The 25,595-nt window shown below is 29.9% G+C and overlaps 1 protein-coding gene across 1 annotated transcript in view; it reads right to left on the bottom strand.

Moving 5' to 3' along the window:
* Positions 1 to 1,557: 1,557 nt before the first annotated feature.
* The window catches only part of LOC110282216 (uncharacterized), a 174,704-nt gene continuing 150,666 nt past the window's right edge, over positions 1,558 to 25,595 (bottom strand). Inside the window, exons 2-3 of the mRNA XM_043042717.2 lie at positions 7,294 to 7,408; positions 1,558 to 5,168 (exon numbers count right to left, since the gene is read on the bottom strand). Coding sequence (XP_042898651.1) covers positions 1,735 to 5,168; positions 7,294 to 7,393 — 3,534 coding nt within the window. The 5' untranslated portion in view covers positions 7,394 to 7,408 and the 3' untranslated portion in view covers positions 1,558 to 1,734. The remainder of the gene's footprint in view (positions 5,169 to 7,293; positions 7,409 to 25,595) is intronic.

Below are 25,595 nucleotides of genomic sequence, written 5' to 3'. Positions count from 1 at the left end.
TGATATTAGCTTCATTATGTTGTCCGGTTTGCTATGATAACAAATTGCATTTAGAAGAAAATTCTAGATTTGAGCTATTATAAATATTATAAAAAATATTTTTTACTTCTAATTATTAATAAAAACTATATTTAGACATATATATTAAAGTGTGAAAATACAGTAAGATGGTTGTTTAATAAAAAATTGTTCCTGTGTTAAATGCTTTATAAGTAGTAGACTTTTGATGTTATTCACTAAATACTTTAAAATATCGCTAAATAATACGTTAAAATATCGCTACGTTAAATAAAACTAAGAAAATGTGTGAAGGAATGTGCCCCCTATAAAATATAATAACTTCCTACTGACAAACATTCATAGTTTTTAGAAAAAATGTAATTATAAACTTTAATTGTGTTTTTCTCAAAATGACAATTTTGCTGTTTTTTGTCTACGGAAAACAAGATAACTCAACTAATTATAATAAATTTGTCTTCAAACTTTCAGAGATTGTTTCTTGTATTGGTGGTTATGTAACAGACCTCCAGAATTCAGATAACTGTATTATTTTTTGTTTTATGAGATATTTTGCAGTAGATAATGTGAAGAAAATGTGAAAAAAAATGGAAAAATATGCTTAACACTCCATAAATTTTTTTAATTTCATGCTATCATTTAAGTTGAGGTTCATAACACTTCAGAGGGTTATACGAAACGGCTCAAAAAGTTTGATAGCTGCATGTACAATAGTTTTTTGTGTAGAGTGTTTTCCGTTAATGAGTTATTTTCATTAAAATTATCTAAAAAATACTCTTTAAACAAAAAATTTCCTGTATATTAAAATTTTCTCCATTAAATATGTTTATTTAAATTAATATACAATATAAATTGCAATAATGTTGTGAAAAATATTTATTTTTCAAAAATTTTGTCCCGAATAATTTAAAATATCTTAAGATGTCTTTTCACAACAATTACAACAAAAAAGAGATTTTCGATTTTTTCTTTGGATCATTCAGTGTTTCTCAGTTTTAGTCTTTAATCCTCATAACACAATTCCTCACAATTCCTTAATCTGCAGTCTAGTATTCTATTTTCTTAGTTTATATTAGACTAGATTTTTTTTTAAACTTAGCATAACCACACAAAATAAAATCACTCACATTAAATTCTCATAGAAATAATGTATTATCTATATTTTATAGACAAGACCGTTGTGTTGATTGCTGTTTTATTATATTTTAATTTTGTTCAAGGAAATGCTTAAATAAAAATATGCTGCAATTATAAGACTGAATTTCAAAACACCTCTCGTTAGATTTATTAAATGAGGTAAAGATTATTCATACAGATTTGTTCTAATAATATGATTTTATTATTTTGAAACACAATAAAGTGTATTTGAGAACTGTAAGTTATTTTGGTTTGTACAATGGGATTATCTATGCCAAGAAATATATTTATCCCTATAATTATTCATAAAATATAATTGATGAACATATGGAAAGTAACATTTACAATTCTTTTCGTGTCATTAAAATTCATCATCACAGAAATAAATAAATGGAAAAAAAATTTGCCTTTGTTCTTTATTGATATGTCAGCTCTTAATTAAGTACTATTTCATAATTTATTTTGGTTCGGGTTTTTAATATGGCTCTTTATTTATTGCCACTTATTTTCTTTAACTGGTATCAGTTTAAATTTTATGTAATTAATTGAAAAAAATAAAATTGTCTTCTTCAAGAAAAACTAACGTCTACCAAAATGCATATAAGAATTTATAGGGTCTTCCTTTTTCTCTGCCACTCTCAGATCGAATTGTCTACTAGATGGAACGGACCTTCTGATTTGAGACACCAGCCAAGCATGCGGATACACAATTGATTTTGGACCTTGAAATGGAATCAGGTATCGTTTGTCGGGACTTCGGCCTACAGGCTGATCGCTCTTTAGTCGGTTTGGAACATTTTCGATTTCTACTAATCTTGGTCCGTTTCGATCTGATTCTGTTCCGGACATTTGTTCTTGCTTCTGTTCTGTGGCAACACCAGGCAAATCACTTTTTGATAATTTGTCAGCATTTTCAAGCAACTTAAAAAGTAAATCTTCTGCAGTCGGATCTTCAGGAAAATCTTCATTCATTCTGGACCGCAACAACTTCGCTATCATGTTGGATTCATTTTCTAACGATGTTAAAGAATTTTTGTCACTGAGAACAATGGGATTTAGAATAGAAGTTGGATCGTTCAAGTCAAGTTCAAATTCAGGATTGTTTGTGTAATCGGCATAATCTGGAAATTCATCCGAATCTCTTTTTCCAAAGTGCAGAGTATTATGATTTTCCCAGGGATCTGACTTTTTTCCAAAATGCATGGTGTTGTGAGATTGCCATGGGTCTGACTTTTTGCCAAAATGCATGGTATTGTGTGACTGCCACGGATCAAATCTTTTTCCAAAATGCATTGTATTGTGTGCGTCCCAAGGATCAGATTTTTTACCAAAGTGCATTGTGTTATGCAATTGCCATGGATCAGATCTTTTACCAAAATGCATCGTATTATGTGATTGCCATGGATCAGATCTCTTTCCAAAATGCATTGTATTATGGTTTTCCCATGGATCTTTCTTTTTCCCAAAATGCATTGTATTATGATAATTCCAGGGATCCGACTTCTTTCCAAAATGCATAGTGTTATGCAAATCCCAAGGATCGAATCTTTTTCCAAAGTGTAGTGTATTATGTGATTCCCAAGGGTCTCTTTTTTGTTCAAGAGCAGTTAGATATAATATATCCCAAGGTACAAACTTTTTATCATCAGTAGCATCATTATCATCAGGTGATCTTTTACCAAACTGAAGAAATGGTTCAGGAAATTCTTCTCGGGAATTTAGTGACCCTGATTGTTGAAGACCTGTTTCGTCTTCGTTATCAAAGTTTTTTTCGGCAGGCATGATTTCCTCCACAGACCTTTTTTTCAGAAGTAATTTCTTTTCAGTACCTACCAGGTTCATTCCTTTGTTTTGGGTATTTGGTGTTAATTTGAAATTACCATTTCTTCCAAATGAATTTTTGGGTTTTTGTTTTAATCTATTTTTTAGACTTGGTGTTATGTACATGTTATGTGCGTCAAACGGAGGATCTATTTTTCCGAAATTAATCGCTTTGTGTGATTCCCAAAGTTTGGATTTTTTTTCAAAATTTTGCTGGTCTTCAGATTTTAATTGGTCATGCGCTTTAAACTCTGAATTATTCTGCTCGTCTTTTTTACTCGATTTATCATCAATTACTAAATATTTGACATTCGTTGGAGTTTCGTATTGCATTTTTGTTGTCTTTAGTTGTTTTATATCACTTTCTAAGGGGTGAATCGATCGTTTGTTCATTGATTTCATTTCACTGATAGGTGCTGAATTGTTTATTTCATCGGTGTCAGTTTCAGAGTGATCATCAGTGTTATTCTCAGTCGTCAATATGGTTTCTCTGCTGATAATATTTCCTTTTTGATCAGTAAGAGATTTCTTTCCGAAACTCATCATACTGTGCCAAGGATCTTCCCGTTTGCCAAAATGCATTGTGTTATGATCATTCCAAAAAGCTTCCGATCTCTTTCCAAAACTCATCATACTATGCCACGGATCGTCTCTCTTTCCAAAATGCATTGTGTTGTGGTCATTCCAAGGATTTTCTGATTTTTTGCCAAAACTCATCATACTATGCCATGGGTCATCTTTTTTACCGAAATGCATTGTATTGTGATCATTCCACGGATTTTCGGATTTTTTCCCGAAACTCATCATATTGTGTTGAAACTCATCATCTCGCTTGCCGAAATGCATTGTATTATAATCATTCCATGGATTTTCCGATTTCTTCCCAAAGCTCATCATATTGTGCCATGGATCTTCTCTCTTTCCAAAGTGCATCGTATTGTGATCATTCCAGGGATTTTCCGATTTCTTTCCAAAGCTCATCATACTGTGCCAAGGATCATCTTTTTTCCCAAAATGCATTGTATTATGATCATTCCACGGATTTTCGGATTTTTTCCCGAAACTCATCATATTGTGTTGAAACTCATCATCTCGCTTGCCGAAATGCATTGTATTATGATCATTCCATGGATTTTCCGATTTCTTTCCGAAGCTCATCATATTGTGCCAAGGATCTTCTTTTTTTCCAAAGTGCAACGTATTGTGATCATTCCAAGGGTTTTCTGATTTCTTTCCGAAGCTCATCATACTATGCCATGGATCTTCTCTCTTTCCAAAGTGCATCGTATTGTGATCATTCCAGGGATTTTCTGATTTCTTTCCAAAGCTCATCATACTGTGCCAGGGATCTTCTCTCTTGCCAAAGTGCATCGTATTGTGATCATTCCAAGGATTTTCTGATTTCTTTCCAAAGCTCATCATACTATGCCATGGATCTTCTCTCTTTCCAAAGTGCATCGTATTGTGATCATTCCAGGGATTTTCTGATTTCTTTCCAAAGCTCATCATACTATGCCAGGGATCATCTTTTTTTCCAAAGTGCATTGTATTGTGATCATTCCACGGATTTTCGGATTTTTTTCCGAAGTTCATCATATTATGCCAAGCGTCTTCTGATTTTTTCTCTTCATCAAGCGTTTCTGCAAAAGGACTAACTTCTCCATTTAGAACTTCATCATCACGCTTTCCGAAGTGCATTACATTATGGTCCATCCAAGAATCTGTACCTCTTTTTATGTTTCCCAGTTCTTCTATATCTTTTGAATCCTCGTCTTCTTTGGAAATGTTAGGATCAGGTTCATATAACGACTTTTCGTCTGTTAAACTTTCATCACTCTCTTTCTCGGACACTGACCTTTTACCAAAGTGCATCACCGAGTGGTCATCCCAACTGTTGTACCGCGTTGCTCTGCGATCTAAAGGCGTTATGAGATTAAAGAAAAAATGTGATCTGGCAGGGTTTGGGGAATGAGTCTTTAACAACTTTCGCATAATTTGATCGTTATATCGAAAAGCAGAATTAAAAGCTGCATTTTCTCCTGCATTAATATTAAACTGTTCATTGAAGTTAGAATTTAGATTACTTCTTCTACTACGTGAAACTGTCTTTAAATTCACACTTTGAGCTTCCTTCACTTCTGTAGTTGTATTTTCTATTGAGTCTTTAGTAGCGTTGTTATTGCTCTTTTGGTCTGAAACAAAAAAAGAATTAATTAAATTTAATGTTAAAAAGATAAACATTGTTTTGATAACAGGGTGTTCTGTAATCTTCGCTATAAACGTATATGGCTCATTCTATTTGAAATGAATAAAAATAAGAAAAAAAAACCTTGTGGTCTTCATGACACAAAGTGTTATAAATTTTTTTTTTATGAAAAAATGCATGATGCAAAGGGTTTACCCCTTTACTATTAGGTAAAGATATTACTTTCAAATTTTTTGAATCAAAACTGCGGTACACTTAGGAGTTCGATTATGGATATATATATGTTGAGCTGAGTTCAATTCCTATTCACTGGCTGCCGGCATGATTCGAATCAAAATTCGATTTGTAATAAAAAGCTCTAACTACTATAGTGACACATTCCAGTCTAGAGTGAGTTAGAAAGCTTTATATAGTTACCGCCACAATGACACATCATGACGTGCTAATTTCTAATTTCAATGGGGCAAAGGTTTTCAATTTGTAAAACATGATCCAAGTAGCTTAATCAGGAAATCGGCACTCTTAATTTCACTATTTGCTTATTTCGCTGTATCTTAAAAACTTTTAAGAGAATGGAATGTATAGCGTGATGTGACGTTGAGGCGACCATTATATAAGCCTTCTAAGTTACCCCATGGACTAGGGTGTACAACTATGGTGGTTAGAGCATCCTACTACAATTTTGGAGAAAACTTTTTTCGAATCCTGTCGGAAGACAAAGAACATATCTCTCTCACAATCCTCCCTTCATATCACTTTTGTGATCACGCATTTAGATCAAAAATGAGTACATGCTGTTTCAATTTTGAGAAGTTATCTCTTACAGTGTGAGATATGAAAGGGACAGTTGTGGAAATCGTCTTTTTGAAACAAAATTAACTTTATCTGTTGTGGCAATTGCCTAACATATGGATATCTGTGGTGTGCTATCCAGTACATGTTGGAGAAAGCTTTTTAGTGTTTTACAGAAAAATTCTCAGAAATAAATGACGGAAGGAAAATAATGTAATTCATTATTATTTAATCAACGTTCAAGCAGTATGGCTTAATATTTCTTCGAATTTGTTGGTGAACAATTAGTATGATAAGGAACACTTTATAAGATAACATCAAATCGAGCATTCATATCCCGTTTAAAGGTTATAATTAAATTTTAAACACTTATAATGAAAAAGCTCACTGCAAACTCACGCGTATTCACACCATTCATGAGTTTTTTTGGTTTGTTTCCATAAGTTCCAATTTTGGCATACTTAGAATATCTTCAGTGGATTATTTACTATCTAGTACAAGATGAAGTGAATTTGTTAAGGTCGTTTACGTTTATATCTACTGCTAAAACAAAAGTTAGTCAATAAAAAATAATTATGTATGATTTTAATTTCATGATAAGGATAATTATTTTCTAATTTATAAATGTCCGTTAATTGTTTTAAATAATATTAAAATATACATTGTCTACCCACTCCTATTCAGATAAGTCTAATTTAAATTTGCCTCTATTTCTGTGCAGTGGGAAGTTTTGATTTACAAACTAATTTGATTTTAAGAATAAGTGTACATACGCGTTCTAAATTAATAATTCTCACTTTAAATTGGATCATGAAAATGACTTTGCTGATTCTTACGTGTATTATAGCTTACTGTTATTAAAACGTTTGGTATTCTGAGCACCGAAAATGAAGGCATTTAATTATACTAAAAGATGCGAAAAGTAACCTTCCTGGTGTTTCACTACATCTAACATCAAGGAATTATCTGCAGTGTTACACAGAACGGGTTTTGGTGTAAAGTAGTTGCCACAGTATTTGGTGTTAAGTTACACTAAAATTTTTTACAGTTATCAAAAACGATGCACAAAAGAATCTGGATTAGTCCAATTTCCAACCATATTTTGGCTGCCTTATAAATCTTTTCTAGCTTAACGTTTCCAGTTGTTACAATCTCTTTACAATGGAATCACAATCTCTTCATTCTTAAATTTGAAAATTAAATTAGTTTCCTATATTAGATGTTTGTCATTGTTTTTACTATTTTTAAACAAAAAATCGCAGAGTTGAAATTTTGTTATTTAAAAAATGCCATTTATTACATCATAGAAGAAAATTTACCAGAAGTTTTGGTGTTTGATGGCGGAATCACGTTGCCAGATGCAATGAGTAAGCAACAAATGAAGTAATATGTGCGCAGGAGAACCAATCGAACCACCATCACTCAGCTTTCAGTCTGAAATTAAAAAAAAAAAACTAATTAAGCACAAAATGCAGACCAGTTTAGGTTCCTTAAATATATCATAGGAAAATTTATTTACATTTGTTTTAGAAAAAGGAAGTTATAATGGTTTATCACTGATTTTTTAATACATAATAGTATTAACATTTAGCATATGTATTGAAAAGTATTTACTTAAAACATGAATAAAATACATTTTAATTTTACGTTTAAAATATATCAACAGTTGTTTTAATAAAATCTTCTTTTTCTTTCATTCTTTTTGTCTGGTGCTGCATTTTAAAAGTGATAGTTTAAAAGTCGTTAAATTTTATTTGTAGGGTGTGCTGAGAATTTTTTTTTCATGTGGAATTTTAATAGCTTCCAAAAGTTGTTCTTTCTGGTAGTTAATGGGCAACATTTGACAGATTTGAGTGAATATCTTAAAGGGTTTCTGCTGTTGCAAAGTTCTAATTTTTCTCACTTAAATTAGAGGTTTTTTTTTATAAATGTGAATGTTTTAACTAATTTTATTGTATTATTTAACTAAATGAAATTATTTACGTACGTCTTTCAAAGTTCAAGATTTTACTAGGGCCATCTCATGTCAATAAAGAATTTTTACTGCAGTTTATGTGTATTCAATTTATGTGTTTTCTTTCACAAAAAAATTAAGCTCCCGCAAAATGGTGACCAACTGTTTTTTTGGAAACTATTTAATATGCTTTTAATCCGTAAGTATTTTCTATCATGCAAGCAGCAAAATTAATAAGAAATAATATTTTTAAGAAAAAAACTTCGCGACAGAAGCTCATCTTTAAGATATTCGTTCAATGTTGCACGTGACTGACTATCCAATAAGTTACTTCTAACTGTTATTAAAAATCGATATTAGGTTCCAGTCCAATATTCAGAATAAAAAGCTGTTAGAAAACATAAAAAAATCTGTAACGAAGGTAATTTATACTTTTCAATCTAGTAATTTAAAAAATTCGCTTTTTATAAATCCTTTTAGATGGTTACTCCTTATAAATCCTTATAAATGTTGCCTTATAACTTTTCTAAAGCACTATCTAGTAAGAAATACATATTTTTTTAGACTGTCGTATGGTGCATGCATTTAGACAATTGAAAACAAATTTTTAAATAATTATAAAAACACAGACTTCATAAGTCAGTGATATATAAAAATACAATTTCATAAACAAATCGCTATACATTTCTGAATGAAATAATAAACGTTATGAACGTTTAAATGAAACGTTAAAAAAAAACTNAACCAATCCTTTTATTCTTCGAGAATTAGCATTACAATAATACTTTAACTTTATCGCTAAATCTTGTTTTCCTGTTTTTAACTCTAAAACTAAACATTAGTGCAAATTACAATTATAGAATTCAAATAAATTATTTGAGTGCTTATTTCTCGTCCTTAATAAACATTTATTTCACTCTCCATACTTTCAACACTAAATCTTATTCTCTGTGTTTTTAAGTCTAAATCTAAATATTTTTGTAAAGTGAGGTAAAGTATTTAGCATATAACTGGGAATTAAAATAATAAAATTCAAATAAATTATTCGAATGCTTTTTTCTCGGCTTTAATAATAATTTATTTCACTGTCTGTGCTTTTTATAATAAATATCTATACTTTTTTTTCAGAAGTTTATACTTTGAACTTTTGACTCTGACTTTTATCCTCTGAACTTTTAACTTTAAAACTTATTCTCTGCTCTTGAAACTCCAAATCCAGATATTAATCTAAAGTGAGGTAAAGCGTTTATCATATTAGTGCAAAACCCCCAAAGCAATGCTAGCGAAAGCAGGAGAACTTCCATCGGAGCAGGAGAAGCAGGAGAACCAACATTTGAAGTATTTACTAAACTGTATTTTTATTTTTTAATATATCACAAAATTAAATATTTTAATAAAAAAGGCAACATAAAAAATAGAGAAAAAAAAACGATGTTCTAGATTATCATGTTTAGAAATAAAAGCAAGAATTTTTTCTACTTCAAATAAACATTCTAATTTAGAAAGAAAACATATCATTCGAATAAAAATCAAAAAGTTCTTATACAATTTTTATACTTGCATAAGTGTTTTTTGCTTCATTTTGTCGATTTTCTCGAAAGTAATCACTTTCAGTCATGAGAAACATCGAAATACCATCTCCATGAATGCTTATAAATGATTTATTTTATTTGTTATAATTGAAAGAAATGGTATTTTGTTTATTCTGGTTAAAAGATTTTCTCGAAAAGTTAATAAGAAAATGTCTAAATGTCTTCACGAAATTGCATTATTTGAATGATTTGGTAGAATGCCTGTTATTCGAAGTAGTTAGTAGTTGGTAGAATGCCTGTTATCTTCCCATTGATATTTAATGTTTCTATTATCGGATTAGTTAATACGTAGTTCCTATAACTTATTAGTGAAAGAGCTCTAAATATAATATTTGATTTACTTGTTGATATTTAATATTTCTATTATCAAATTAGTTAATACTTAGTTCCCATTTCTAAGAAATGAACATTAGTAACATAACATTTAATGAATTATTTTTAAACTAGACAAGAGAAATATCTTAAGATAAGCACTGATTTTTATTACTTTTAATTTGAATTTTCCAACAAAACACCCGTATTATATAGTAATGAAACAGTTAAATGCTTCTTCGTACGAGCTATTCAGAACTTTTTTTTTTTTTTAGCTTGCGTAATTTTTTTTTTTCAAATGTGAGCACTCAAAATATTTTATTTATTAAATATAACTTACAAACTTAGTAAATAATATTAAATTTAATAATATTTATAGAAATATTAATAAAAATTAAATTAAAGCAATAGATTGAGACTTTATAGTTACATTAAAAACATTTTCGATAGAATTTTATTTTAAACATCTAACAATAGTATATTTAATTAAGTCAACTTTAATATATTATTTATTTTGAAAGACATTCAATTTAATTATTTGTTTTCATTTTAATGTAATATATTGTTTTTTTTATGTTTAAAAGTAGTAGTTTATTTTAAAAATTTTAAAATGCAAAGTAATTTTTGATTTATAATATTTACCTTCTGCCATTAAATATGAGAAGAGAGAATTGTCTAGTGAAATATTTTAGTGAACTACTTAGTTATGGGGTCCAGCACAGAACAGCTGACTACCTCCTACTTTGGACCAATAATCAGAGACTAAGAAGAGATAGCCCTTTTTCACGTGCAATTTCCCAAAATACAGTCCACCAGGATGTCGAACAACATTCCCTTAAGACTTGCCTTGACCCCTCACGTGGGCTTCCAAGAGTACACTTCAGTCCGGATTTGGCATTAAGCACAAATAAAAATTCAGACGTTCCTGAATTGCTAAAACAACTGGCTCTAGAAATAATTAACAACATCTCAGAGGAGGGCCTCTGCGTTTATACAGACGGTAGCAGGGACAACCGGAGTCGTACTGGAAGTGGAGTCTACATCAAGAGACCTGATGGTGATATTAATATTAAAATGAGAAACCCGGATTCTTGTTCTGTTTTCCGATCGGAGCTTCTTGCTATTGAGGCAGGACTGCACACAATTAAAGAGGATTCGCTGCTGGACCCTATCTGGATCCTAACGGATAGTAGAAGCTCTATCCAATATTTGAGTGCATGGCCCAGAGTGGGAGATAGGGCTGGAACGGCAATCTTACAACTTCTCAGTAAACTTTCCGTGAAGCGGGATATTTATTTGCAGTGGATTCCGTCCCACGTTGGTCTGTACGGGAATGAGATCGCTGACTCGCTGGCTAAACTTGGCACAAATGAACCTCTGCCGGAAAGTTTGGCACTCACATCCTCGGAAATTCACTCCATTAGAAAGCAAGGCGTCCAGCTAGTCTGGAATACTCCCCTAGTACATATCTGGTACTCTGGGGATAAGCCAGATCGTGCTTTGACTCTCAAAGGTAATAGAGGCGATCAGACCGCGTTCACTAGATTCATCAGTGGTCACACAAAGTGCATGAGGTATGAACAACAGCGAAGGATCTATCCCACCTGCAACAAATGTTTCTCCAGTGCAGCCAACCAGGCCCATCTCCTTAGCTGTGTGGATGTTGAAAGGGAGGATTTTCTGCGCGACCCGGTCTTGTTTTTTGATTTCCTGAGAGTGAATGGACTCATGGGCCTGGTCTAGCTCCGCTAGACCAGTGGGGATGAGAAACAACAACAACAATATTTACCTAATATTAAAAATATTAGCATTACCTTTTTTAAAGATCAAAATGTCGTTGAACAAAATTTTTTTTTCCTCCAATGCCCACCTTTTAGAATGACCAACCCGGGCAGCATACAGGCATTTGAAGGGCCACTCTTTCAGGGACACCATATTAGGTGGGCCAACGTTGCTCCCACAGTAAGGACAGATAGTACAGAGAATGAAAGAACATCCATGCCTTGCCCGGGATTCGAACCCAGAACCTTTCTAATTCAGGGGCTGTTCCCTAACCCGGTCGGCTACAATGAAACTTGAATGAATGATTTTTTGATATTTTTTAAACGCAAAGTTTAAAGAAACATTTTATAAATTTCTTACGTTTAAAAAAACTTAACTATTAGCAATTGATAAAAATGGTTTGAGTTCCTTATTGAATTTTCGTTAAATACTTAGATAATGTTAAAATGCGTTCGCAAAAAGTAAAAATTGCAATTGATTGCAAATATGGAAAAATAAATTACGTCAAAATTTACGTGCATCCTAAATTTGATTATTATCGCAGCAGTTTGCTGTTAATAAATGCGTATCGAAATCTTGCATGGCTCTCATGTCATATTTCATCTAGGAACTCCACAAACAAAGCAACTACCTTTATAAATGTGTAAACATTCACTGATAATTAATAAATTTAAACATTCATTTTAGTCATAACTGTAGTAAGCAATATGAATATTGAAAGAAGTTTTAAAATACACTGTGAAAAATTTCTGGTAAAATTAGGTTAAAAAGTACTGGCACTCTGAGAAGAGCAACTGTAAAATCCAATTTCACCATAAAATTTTAGATTGCATCTTAACAGTAATGTTGATTTATATAATTACAGTGCTTCAGTAAATATTACTGTAAAAATTACCGTACATGAGATATTTTGTTCTGTAGCAGTCTATTGTAAAAAGTACTGGCATTCAGAGTGCTGGTATCTTTTAACGTATTTTAATATGGTAATTTTTACAGAGTAATTGAATATTCGCTGAGGCATTTACAACATTTCTTGTCAATGCAACTTTGGTTTCAGTGAACAAACGAGACGTGTTCATAAATTAAGTAAGCCTGACAAATGTGCTTTTATTTTATTTCATAACCGTCATTGAACAGCCGACCCAAGTTCTGAGTTTATGACTACTAATGTTCAACTCCGTATTTTTGTAATTTTAAACCCAATCCAGAAGACAAGGAAACTCCTGGATGAAGTATTGGGAGATATTTGCCTTCGTGGAGGACTTTTTGATGAACTAACCTGCATTCGCGTTACATGGAGAGGAAGACCACGAGAATCTCCCACGGTTGGCCTGACGGCAAGGGGACTCTAACCCATGATCCGTCTACCACTGAGGATATTTCATGTCAGCACTGTTGTCGGTGCAAGCCGGATTCGGAATGACAAATGTGTTTGTCATTAACAGTTTGATAAATCATACATTGGCTCACACACATTCTTGCTACTTAAAACAGTAGCAACTAGGCATATCTAATGAAGCCTTGCAGCTGGGTACATATTATAGCCCAGAGGGTTAAACTGTTAATATTATAATCGACAGAACGGTGGTTTGAATCCAGTGTTGACGCAGTGCTATTCCCTTTAAGACATGAAGATTTTGTCTTCTTATGTTAAATGACATGACGTCTTGCTCGCCCCAATTTATGATCCGGGACTATTAGAATACGATATTCTCATTCACACATAGAGGGCATCACCATAAAGCTGTTTAAAACAAAAAAGTCTAGTATTTCACATCTCTTACGATAGCTAAAACTACCAGATAAACTAATTAAATCACATTTCACAGTTTATTTGATAAAACACAATTCAAATACAGTCTAACTCCAGTGCTAATTACCTAGCGAAAGCCTTGTTCCAATGTCCAGTTAAATCTCTTTTTAAAGTTTTTGAAACTATGCAAGTCGTAAATGGCTAAAAAAAACATTTAGTTTTGTATTTATGGTTTTCTAACCATACTAGCTGTAAATTGTTTTAAAACCGTAAAAGTAAAAATGTTCTTTACCTGAAACTCTACAGCTAATTGAATGGATAGACTACTGCAGGTTAGTTTACCATAATTTTAGAATGAAAATGTTGACAGTGTTCGATAACACCGAAATATTTTCAGTCAGCTACTCTCGATGCTCTTGAGTCTTGTTTCATTCACATGAATGCTATTTTCTTTTCTTAAGAAACCAGTTACACCCCTTCCTTATATTTCATATGGAAATGTATCTTTCTCTGTTTTGCTTTCTTCGTGAGCTGGAGAATTAAAACCAAAATTCGTCTTAGTATTTATTTATTTATTTATTTAATTTTTTTACCAGAAATGTCATTACCATACAGCACGGCTATTTTTTCAGGAATTTTTTTCTTTGTGAACAGTGTATAGTTTTTAACAGAGGGTGAAACTGTTCGATTGGTAGTTTACATAAAGAAATAATTTATACTCTTTATTAAGAAGCTTTTTATTACACGATTTAAAGTGTTAAGTTAATATTTAAAAGTTAATATTAAAACAAACGTTTTAATTATATGAGTAAAGAAAAATGAACGATGTTTTCAAATATTATTCGTTTTGTTTTAAATACCGATTGTTTGAATTACAATGGAAATTATTACTTAAAGTTTATTGTCATGCTGATTAAATACTTGTTAAATATTAATACGTATTGTATTAAGCTGAAAAACAAATATATGTTTTTATATTGAATGAAATTAGAGGAACGTCAAAATTCTCTTTTTTCGAAATCAGAAAGAACTCCATTCTTTATAACATAATTTAAAGAATTTGAATGGAGGTAAAAATAATTATTTTTCATGATTGAGGTGAAAAATACTTCAAAAAAATGAAGACGCATTTTGTTTTTCTACTAGATTGCGAAACTAATTAAAAATGGAATATTTGTTTCGAAAATAAATTTTGTTAATTGCTTTGCAAATAAATTTAATTATCAAGCGAAGAAAAGCAGCTAGCTTTGATGAACAAATGTACTTGTGAAAATAAATTAGTTTTAAAATATTTAAACTTTTGCTATTTTAACAATGCACGATGTCTTATAAATTTATTTTGTAAGCATAGCTCAGTTTCTATGTACGCAAAATTTGCTTGAAATTTTTTTTTATCAGATTATGCCTACACTGCAAATGCTCAAATCATGTTTAATAAACACTTTTAATCTTCTTAAGAAAGTATCATGGTTCAGCCTTTATTACGAAAATGCACAATTCGTGCAATGCTTGATATATTTTTGTAAGGTTTTAACAGAAATATTTTATCTTATTGAAAATGTAAGCTCTTAAAGAACTGTGAAGTTTTCGGCCAAACGTTTTCAAAAAACAAAAATTTTTTTAAAAATTTCGGTTCCATTACCAAAGAAAAAAAGGCGTGCCGCCTTAGACTATTAAGTGAATCAATTAATAAATTATCGAATTACTTAAAAATTGAGAGAATTAATTAGCGAATAAATTAAGGAATAAGTTAATTAATTAATGAATAATTCAATTAATTAATGTATTAGTAAGTTAATGAATGAATTAATTAATGAATTAGTGAGAAATTGTTTAGTGGATTATGAACTGAAGTTTGAAAGGAATAAAATTTATTTAATTGCGGTTCGTCATTTCGTCTTGTTAAATTTCTGCTTTCGAATAGATTAGTTTTCAACCTAAGATGCAGATCGTATTATTTATGTTATGGCATCTAAAATAACTAACGCATTTCTGAAATGTTTATAAAATTTTTCACAGCCGCAAATGAAAAATTTAGTGATTAAAAATGCTTCTAGAATTTTTGTAAAATTTTTCTGGGATTAAATACGAAAAAAGGATGCAAATTTGTTACATTTTCAGAATAAATTTTATGGTTGTTCGTTGTTTTGCAGCAATCTTTTCAGCTAGGTAAAATCTAGTTTTTACTATCAAAATCTAGAATTAGCTGAATTTAGATTTTTGACGGTAAGTTTCCATAAATATTGCACTATCCAAATATAATTCATTACCGTCGGAATGTCAAATATGGTCGTTCTCGTAGGAACATGACAGATCAATACTACGTAGTTCAATATTTTTTTGGACATAAGAGTTTTAAAATGCGAAAAAGCGTTTTTCAAGTTACGGAATGAAAAAAAAATTTAGTATTACATAAAGATTCTTATAATAAAAAATAAAAAACAATTTTAAAAAGTGCCAGATAGAGAAAGAGTTTATAGTTTCAAATCTTATGTACCATAAAAATATTTCATAAAATTGAACTACTGAAGCTAACTTTCTGATGAGCAATTAATTGAAAATGCAAAGTTATTCAATTAAAACTGTTCAGTTCTAAGCACTAATTGTCAAACAGCTTTGGCACTCAATATTTTCCTAATTCTCTCTTTCAACTACTTCATCTTTTACAGAAAAACTAAAAATTGAAAACTAAAACAAATCTAATGTCCATCTAAATACATTGCACTAAAGCAAGTACATAACAACTAATATTTCGTCATTAAATCTGTCTCACTTGATTGATTATGATTTACCGTTAAGTAAACCACTCGAAATGAGTTTAGCTAATACAGCATATTAGTTTAACGTCCATTGAAATGAATTACACCATTGCTTCTTCTTCCATGATTGCTCAAAAACTTCTGTTTTGAAGGAGCGTTCGTATTTCAATCGTAACGATGATCTAATTGGACAGTACAAATATATATCTGAGTACATCCTGCTCTTTTTAATAACGTTTTACAATTTTTCTCGCAGAGGATTAAAGTGGTAATTTTTTTTTTAACGCAAATATAACTTCTACAGAGTTATTTATTACATAATATTGTTCGAATGTTAGTAAAAAAAGAAAAACAGAATGACATTTAAACTGTTTCATTTATATAACAACAACGTAAACGCCTTTGTAACTTAAAAAAATCATATTGCCGAAGAAACTTTTAGAAAACTGCTGGTTAAATGAATAACCATTCTAGTAATCTATATTAATACGTTTAAATTTCATTTACCTTCTTAGTTTATATTTAATCCCTTTTCCTTTTCACGAGCTACGTAGTCATTAAATTTTTCTCTCGGGAAACAATTATATTGCAAATTTTTATTCCAAAAAGTAGCATAATAAATATAAATTAATGAGATTTTATTGTTTTCAATGGCAGTTGAAGCCAAGTTTATCGTAACATGAGGACTTTTAAGTATATGTTTCTTTCAAATGTATAGACCATGTTAGTAATTACATATTTTTTAAATTTCAACTAAATTTATACTTAATCCACGAATAATCATTTTTTCAATTTCTCAGAGTTTACAGAATTTTCTTAGAAAAATAACTGTAATGACAATCGTAGATCATAAATAAATTCCAACTGCGTCATAAATTTTAATTAATTATATATAGTGACTTTAAATTACCTTTGAAGGTTAGAAGGTTTTTACCTTCGAAGGTAAAAGCTTACTGTAATGTGTTGGCTTTAAATTAATTTATTCATTAAGTTTTATTTTTTGCTTTAAATTTAACTAACCCTTTTCATTGTTCATACCTTAATTTTTGATAAATGGATAAATAATAGATCTCTTGCTATTGTGAGTATCGACTATGTTTTTTTCGCTTTTGATTCGAATTTTGAAAGAACATGCATCTTTTGTTAACTGTTCTTAACCTTTCTTCTTCATAAACATTTAATATTTCAAAAATTCTTTTTTTTATCAATTATTTAATGATTTCAAATGAATACACTGAGAAAAAAGTATGGTCAGAACTCCCAGAATATGGTAAAATGTACCGGGTTTTTGGCTCTATGGGGACAACAAAAAGCGCGGTAATTTTCTAGAGAAATTTAGGTAATGACGTTTTGGTAAAATTAAAAATAAATATGGTTTTTAAATTTGGCAGTCGGTAATTTTAACAGTTCTAACATAGTTTGAGATGGCGCAAAAATGTTCAGTTTGATAACCTTTATTTTATTTCGTAAACATTTGTCATTGTCATATTTGAAATTGTCATCTTTGTTTCTCTCAGGTGAATCGTTTTTCCCCTATGTAAGCTATAAGTTAACATCTGCAAACCTTCAAAACCATGTAAAATGTGCATTTATATCTGCGCAAATCCCTTGACAAGGTAATAAATCAGTAGCTTTACTGTTGCATATGAGTACTGCCCTAACACCCTAAAATGAAAGCGTAGAGGTAGCAAAATCGTTTCCTACCACAACCTTAGAAATATTAAAATATTTATATTTATTTATTACTACAGATGCATATGCAGACTTATATACTCATTAAACCAGTAGATGGCCTCGTTTATCAGTCTGCGAAGGAACCAAGGGTGTGCGGTCCTCATTACTCTGGAAGCATCGATTTAGTTCTATTTATTTATTTATTGTTACACACATAAGCTGGATTGTATGCTTATTACAAAGCTCGGATTATTAACCCCTACCCAATCGAAATACAGATAGCACAAGACAGATAAAGACAGAGCAAACCAGGTTTCCTGGATCACGGTGGGATTTGAACATAGATAGATACATCCTCCACATTACAATCGATGTATCTATGTAAAGTTTACCTATAGTTTGAGCAATCTGTTCTTCAATTTGATTCTAGGGCTTATTGTAAATAGTTCTTTCTAATGAGCACACAAACCTGCATATATATGTGTAACAATAAATAAATAAGTAAATAGTTGGAATAGTATTGTTATTTTTACTTATTTTCTTACAGCAGTCTCGTCTTTCCGCCAAAAGTGATTTAAAATGGAGGTAGCGGGTTTGAATCAAAGTGTAACCATGGATGTGTAACAGCAAGTAAATAAATTTAGTTTAGATATATATACAGGCTCGTGAACTTACTGCGAATAGTTGCTTGTCTTTAGCCAAATTGCGGAACAGATAACGCAAAAATTAGAAAAACATACAGAACAAAATATTGAACCCACTACCTGTATGTTTCAGAGCATTTGGCGGAAGGACAGCACCCTACTGTAATGGTTGCCAAATAATCTATGGTTGTTTTGTTTTTATTTACTTTTAATTTTATGAGTTAAAAAATGAAATTTAAACTACATTTAAAAAAGTAAAAGGATTAAGTTTAAATGATATCGCAAGCAGATTTCTTAAGTTATAACTTTCATAACAAAAACACTTTTATTTTGAAATCGAAATTAATTTTATTTCAAATTTTTTTTCCAATTAATTATAATAATCATGAATACATAAAATAGAAAATGACTTATAAAGAAATTTTAAAACTGCTAGCGTTTATGTATTTATTTGTTTTTATATATTTGAATAATGTTAGAAGTGAAATTTAATTTCCTTGAAATGGTTTTTCTAAATTATCATAACTTTTATTAGAAACTTCTTAATATTTTTTTTGCCAAAGATAATTAATTTTCAAACCATCTGCGATATGTTTTAAGTTTACTGAGGCTAATTAAAAATAAATAAAGTGTATTTTCTAAGCTTTATGAAATTTATTCATTAAGTTCCTTTATGTTGTTACACCGTTCATCATAACCTCAAATAATTTTTAATTTTAAAACACCTACACAAAAACATGTTAGGACACCCAAAATTAAATCCGTTAGTTTGCTTCTTTGTGTTGGAATAATTATATTGGAATATTGGGTGAAATTTAATAATAATGAAATGAAATGTTAAATTATTGATTGTAGCATTTAAAGTGATATCTTGTACCTCGAAAATGTACCTGGTTTAAATATTATGTACGTTGTAAAAAAATTCCCCGCCAGATTTCAGCCAATAACCGACAGAAGAGTTCCAGTGATTCACCGCAAAAATAAATGTTAATTACCAAAATAAAATTAAAAATTAATAAAAAATGCAAGTGAGCCCGCAAATTTTTTTCTCGTAAAATTTGTGGTCACCAGCCATACATTAACATTTCGGTTGTAAAAATTATCTTCAAAGCTTTGACTTGCTCATGTTGTTTAATACTTGTCGATTTGTTAGTTAAATCAAGGCAAACTGCAGAACGAGTCGAAGTCGTGTAAAGTTGACTTTGTCGAAGAGTGAGAGAATGTTCGTGATCACCAATATAGAGGGATTGCAAAGGGGGTGTTCTTAAGTGTCGGTTGTGATCTAATCTGATATCTGTATCCTTAACATTGTGTTGTAACCACCATACAACGGGATGTGTGTCCCTGAATTGAGTTAAGAAATATCAATAGGCTGGCCAATTTGTTTAAAGGTCAATCCTGCTATAATTTCTAAAGTTCGTTACTAACACATGTACAGGGGGCGTTGTAGCTCAAAGGAGAAAAGGAAAAATAAAAGCTCGACTCTAATTTTACTGAAGTTCGTTACAATTACAGGTACTGAGCTTTTTATTCAAAGAAAAGAGCGGCTGTTTAGATGAACGGCTAACTCCCGATTATGGTAAGGTATGGTTTCACAGGTTTTCTACTGAAACGCTAGTTTAATGTCGACTTGTAATGGATAAAGCCTTCATTTCAACGCTTTGAACATTCAAAGAAGAGAACGGCTATTTAAATGAACGGCCAACTCTCGATTATGGTAAGGCATTGCTTCACAGGTTTTCTATTAAAACGCTAGTTTAATGTCGACGCGCAATGGGTAAAGCCTTCATTTCAACGCTTTGAACGTTCAAAGAAGAGAGCGGCTGTTTAGATGAACGAACTCTCGATTATGGTAAGGCATGGTTTCACAGTTTTTCCACAAAAACGTTAGTTTAATGTCGACGTGCAGTGGGTAAAGCCTTCATTTCAACGCTTTGAATGTTCAATGAGACATCTTGCATAGCCATCATTGTTAAACAAGTACATCTTGAAATACTGTTCTCTGCTTCAGTGGTATTCTAACGACGATTAAAACCTTCGATTGACGATATTGTGTGTCCTGACATACTGCTTGTATTCCAAAGGGATTGATTAAGGGAAGATGAAGAGAAATTTCTTATGATATGTTGGTCCCCAAAATTCCCAGATCTCAGTCGTAATTGCATATTTCTGGGATGAACTTCAAAGAGTCATCTACCATCAAAACACAGAACCAACGTTCCTCACATCATTGAAAAATGCCACTAATGACTTATAAACATATCTCTGAGCTTAGGTTTTCTTTTTGACTCTCACTGAGTTTGAACTATCATAATAAAATGATTGCAATGACAAATTAAAATCGGTAATGTTTTAATCAGTAACGGATTTTTTTTTATTTAGTTATATATATTTTTTCGTATAATTAAGTTTCAAAATTTCAATGATGGAATAATATCTAAATTAACTTTAGATTAACTAGAATTTCCATTTAACTTAGACAATATCCCCGAAAGCATATAACCGTGAGGCAACCTCGTGTTGTCACGAAAATATTTGCACTGAAAACCTTTTTCAATAAAGCAAAAATAATGCAACTTCAAACCTTTAATTCTAAAAGGATTAAAAGTTATTTTTAAATGTTTTTAAAAAAATATTGTCAGTAAAGAGCGAATGATAAACCTTTGTATCATAGTTGTTATGATAAGGAAAACAGAAATAAAAAGAAAACTTTGACAAAGGAAACAAAATAATGCAAATACAAATCTTTTGTACAAAAATATTAATGAATATTAAAACAAAATCGTATGCAAAAAAAAAAAACCCACTCGAGGGAAAGCAAATGAACGAAAAAATACCTTATCTTTTATTGTTTTCCAATGTCCTGCAAAACTGTACTACGCGAAAACCTTCTTTTAAGGTTTTCAAGCAATTACCTATTGGATTTAAAAAGTAAGAAAAATATTTCTTGTCCATGAACTTTTTATACTGGACACAGCTCAAATGGACTGTTTAAGAAAATGGACGCAGCTAAAAATACGTGTTTATGAAAATGGACACATAAATGGGATGGAAAAGAGAGAGAATTTTTCAAAGGAACAAAAATTTATAAAGAGTATAAATTAAAACTAATAATAACAGAAGTGCGCAGAAGCATGGAAAAGTGACGTCACGTCCAGAATGACGTTTTAGCAGACACCACACTAGTGCTAGGATCAAATTGCATTGTCGATTAAAATTTCATGACTAAGTGGATTTTAGCTGAGTATACAAGAAGTTGCGAAAAGAAATCTAATAATTACCTAGATTTAAGGTTATTTTCATTTTACAACAATCTTTATTTAAGGATGTTTCCACACTTGAAAACCCTAAGACAATCTAAATTTAAGGTTTTCATATAGAAGGTTGTTTTCTCAGGTTTTGACTTATGGTAATATTGCGTAGAATAGAGTAGATTGTCAAAGATTTCGTTTTAAAGTTTGAAGGTTTACGCGTAAACAGCATAAATACCTTTTTAGGTTTACATGAGTTGCTGAGGGAAAATTAACCTTAATTTGCTATCTGGGTATGATACGTATAATGTAATAAAGATTTATATTTTTAATAACATTACCAACAGGGGACAATTCTATTTATTTGAAATCTTAACATTCGTTATTGCAAAAATTTAATATACAGTTATCATCAACCTATACTGGTGAGGTAAAAAAAATTATTTTCATAACTTGAACAACACTGTAAAAATTACAGTAAAAAGTACCGCACTCAGGGTGCCGGTATTTTTTACCATAAAATTCTTTTTTACCAGACCATGTTACGGAGCAAAAAATCTGACAAACCGTAATATTTACACTGTAAAATTACTGAATTAACTTAATTAAATATATATTCTTGTAAAAATTGTGGTACAATATTTTGAGGTAAAAACGCATTTTACGGACTATGCATCCAAAGTGCTGGTACTTTATACTATAATTTGATCCTTATTTTCTTACAGTTTCTTCATTCACTTACTTATTAAAATTTATTACGCACTGCGTACAAATAAACCATATGGTAATGCTTAAAAATTAGTTTTTTATAAATTGATAGTGATTTAAATACATATTTTTGACAAATAAATTATTTGCAACAGTTAATTTGTTTAAAGTTTGTTATTTTAAGTTTAGATTAATAATATTAATATACTAAAAATTTGCCTATTAACTAAAATCTGGAATTTGACTAAGGAAAAAAATTTAACTAGTTTAGAGTTTAATTACCTTAACTCGTCTAATTCTTTTCAGTAAATGAGCAATTTAAATATTCGTTTGTCTTCTTTAAAGTTTAATAATTCAAAGTCAATTATTTATTTAATGGTATTCTGGTTATAACTATGAATTGTTATAATCTAAATCTCACACCTAATTAACACTGATAAATCTACAGGAGCAGTTCCTATTTCAAAGGCAAAAGAAGAAAAGTTTTCTTCGTAATTGCTAATTAAATAGTTTATTCTTTTATTTCCTATATTCGCTATAAGTGGCAAATAAATTTCAAATGTAGATCTTTCTAATTTAGTTAAAAGCGTTGATTAGTTGAAGTCATTAAATTTAAATGTACGCAGGTGTTTTAATTATTTGATCATTGAACTATTCAATTTTTTTATTCATTTCATGTTTTAGACATTGCAAAACTATAATTACTTTTAATTAAGTATAATATAATTAAGACATTATAAACAGGAAAAAGGTTTTCGAATTAAATTCTTCATTTTTTATTTGAATGAGTTCAAAGATTTCATTAAAGAAATATTAAGCATCTTAATTAATCCAAATAATTTTTTCTAAAAAGCTTAAAAGTGAACCATTGGTTCAAACTAAAAATATTATTTGTAAACAAATATTCACCGAATGATATATTTTTACAATAAAAGTTATTATTTTAACTATACATGGTTGGTTTAAAAATATTTTTTATAATAAGCTTAAAAGTGAACCATTGGTTCAAATTAAAAATATTATTTGTAAACGAATATTCACCGAATGATATATTTTTGCAATAAATTTTTTTAATTTTAACTATACATGGTAAGTTTAAAAATATTTTTTTATAATAAGCTTAAAAGTGAATCATTGGTCCAAATTAAAAATATTATTTGTAAACGAATATTCACCGAATGATATATTTTTGCAATAAATTTTTTTTTATTTAAACTATACATGGTAGGTTTAAAAATATTTTTTTATAATAAGCTTAAAAGTGAACCATTGGTTCAAATTAAAAATATTATTTGTAAGCGAATATTCACCGAATGATATATTTTCGCACTAAAAAATGTGTTATATTAACTATACATGATTGGTTTTAAAAAATACATGATATAATGTTTTATATGTCTATCTAAAATGAAATAAAATATATTATAGTAAAATAATTATTTTTAATATAAGTACTCAAAGTAGCACCTGACAAATTGACTATTGAATATGTGGGTATACATACTTACAGAAAATATTTAGTCGTGAAAAAGGACTGTTTACTTTGACATAATCATGAAAAAATGAAACAAAGCATTTCTTATCGGTGTATAGTTACATGCCTTATGTTTTTCATATATTTTATATACTTAAATTATACTCTTAAGTAAACATACGAATTGCTGTAAAAAGTCTAAGTTACAATTCTTGAGAATATTCTTGTTGATGATAATTGTCAAGTACTCTTGATGATTCTGAAACTTTTCGCATAGAAACTTATGTTTGGATATCCTTAGCTTTCACAATACTATTTTTAACGTAATGCAGGATAAGATGAATTTAAAAATAGATTTAAATCGAGCAACAAAAATAACAGCTAAATTTTATTATTCAAATTTTTTTTCTTCAAAGATATTTTCTACATATATGAAAACTAATCTTTATCAGAAGACGAAAATTTTTATGGAATTTTAAATACATTTCCTTTTCTTACTGTTAAAAAATTTGCCCTAAATAAATATAATTTTTGGTTTAATAAAGTGGTAAACAGATGGTAAATATCTGTTTATTTTTAATCGATAAATGGTTTTCTTCCAGAATGTGCATATATCAATAAATAGTTTATCTACTTACTGTTGCTGCATGCATGCTTAGCATTTAACAAATTTCATACCAACAAAATTAACAAAATTACAGCAAAATAATAAAGCTCATACTAACACGTGTAACTTCACACCATAATGCTGCACTAATATTTCTGGTAAACTTTGTAATCTAAAGATTTTCTCTAAAAATCACTTTCATCTTATGGATAAAAAAATGAACCAAAATACTTAAAGTTTATTTTAGGGTCTTGCTGAATTTCCCAAAAAATTACCATCAAGAGACAAAGCGAAAAGGAAAATAAGTTTTAAGATTTTATGCTGACTGGAATTTTAAAGCAGTAAGAATACAACAAATTAGTTTTACTTTTAATAGGCTGATGTGACTGTTTTATACTTAAGATAATTGGAAAATATGTTTATGTGCCATTTCCTAATGTCATTTTGCAATATGATAGGTTAATTGGAAAAGTTTCCAGAATTTTTTAATCAGTTTGACAGTTTACTGGCTTATTACAATAAACCAACTTATCTTTAATCTAATTAGAGAAGATATCACATATTTATCAATTAGCCTGATTTAATTTACGTCGATTGTAACTTATAATTGATTACTGCAGTGAACATACAAGACTCTTATAGGCTTATAACATTAAACCTAAGAGAGTTTAGACAGACTACATAACTTTTTGCACATTCATCAATCTACCTACACAGGCTTATAACATTAAACCTAAGTGAGTTTAGACTGACTATATAACTTTTTGCACATTCATCAATCTGCCTACACAGGCTTATGAGCTGATTGTAAAGAGCCTTAAAAAAATATCAGACTGAAAAAAATGTTGGATGCTCTGCAACATTACCCTGATATGTAGAAAGCACCGAATTTTTCACTTACATTAATAATCAACGTTTTCAATGTTATCAAAATAAATATGTTAATTTTACTATGTTTCATGAATAATAAAATAGGACCAATATGTATATATATATATATATATATATACATACATATGCACAAATAATCTAAACATAAAATAATATAAAATAGAAAACTATTATTGGGAAAAACCAAAAGTCTTTCTCAAGACACATCTTTTGGTATAAT

This window comes from Parasteatoda tepidariorum, chromosome 4, assembly GCF_043381705.1.
Source record: "Parasteatoda tepidariorum isolate YZ-2023 chromosome 4, CAS_Ptep_4.0, whole genome shotgun sequence".
In the NCBI taxonomy this organism is placed as follows: Eukaryota; Metazoa; Arthropoda; class Arachnida; order Araneae; family Theridiidae; genus Parasteatoda; species Parasteatoda tepidariorum.
This window is presented reverse-complemented; position numbering and strand designations above follow the sequence as displayed.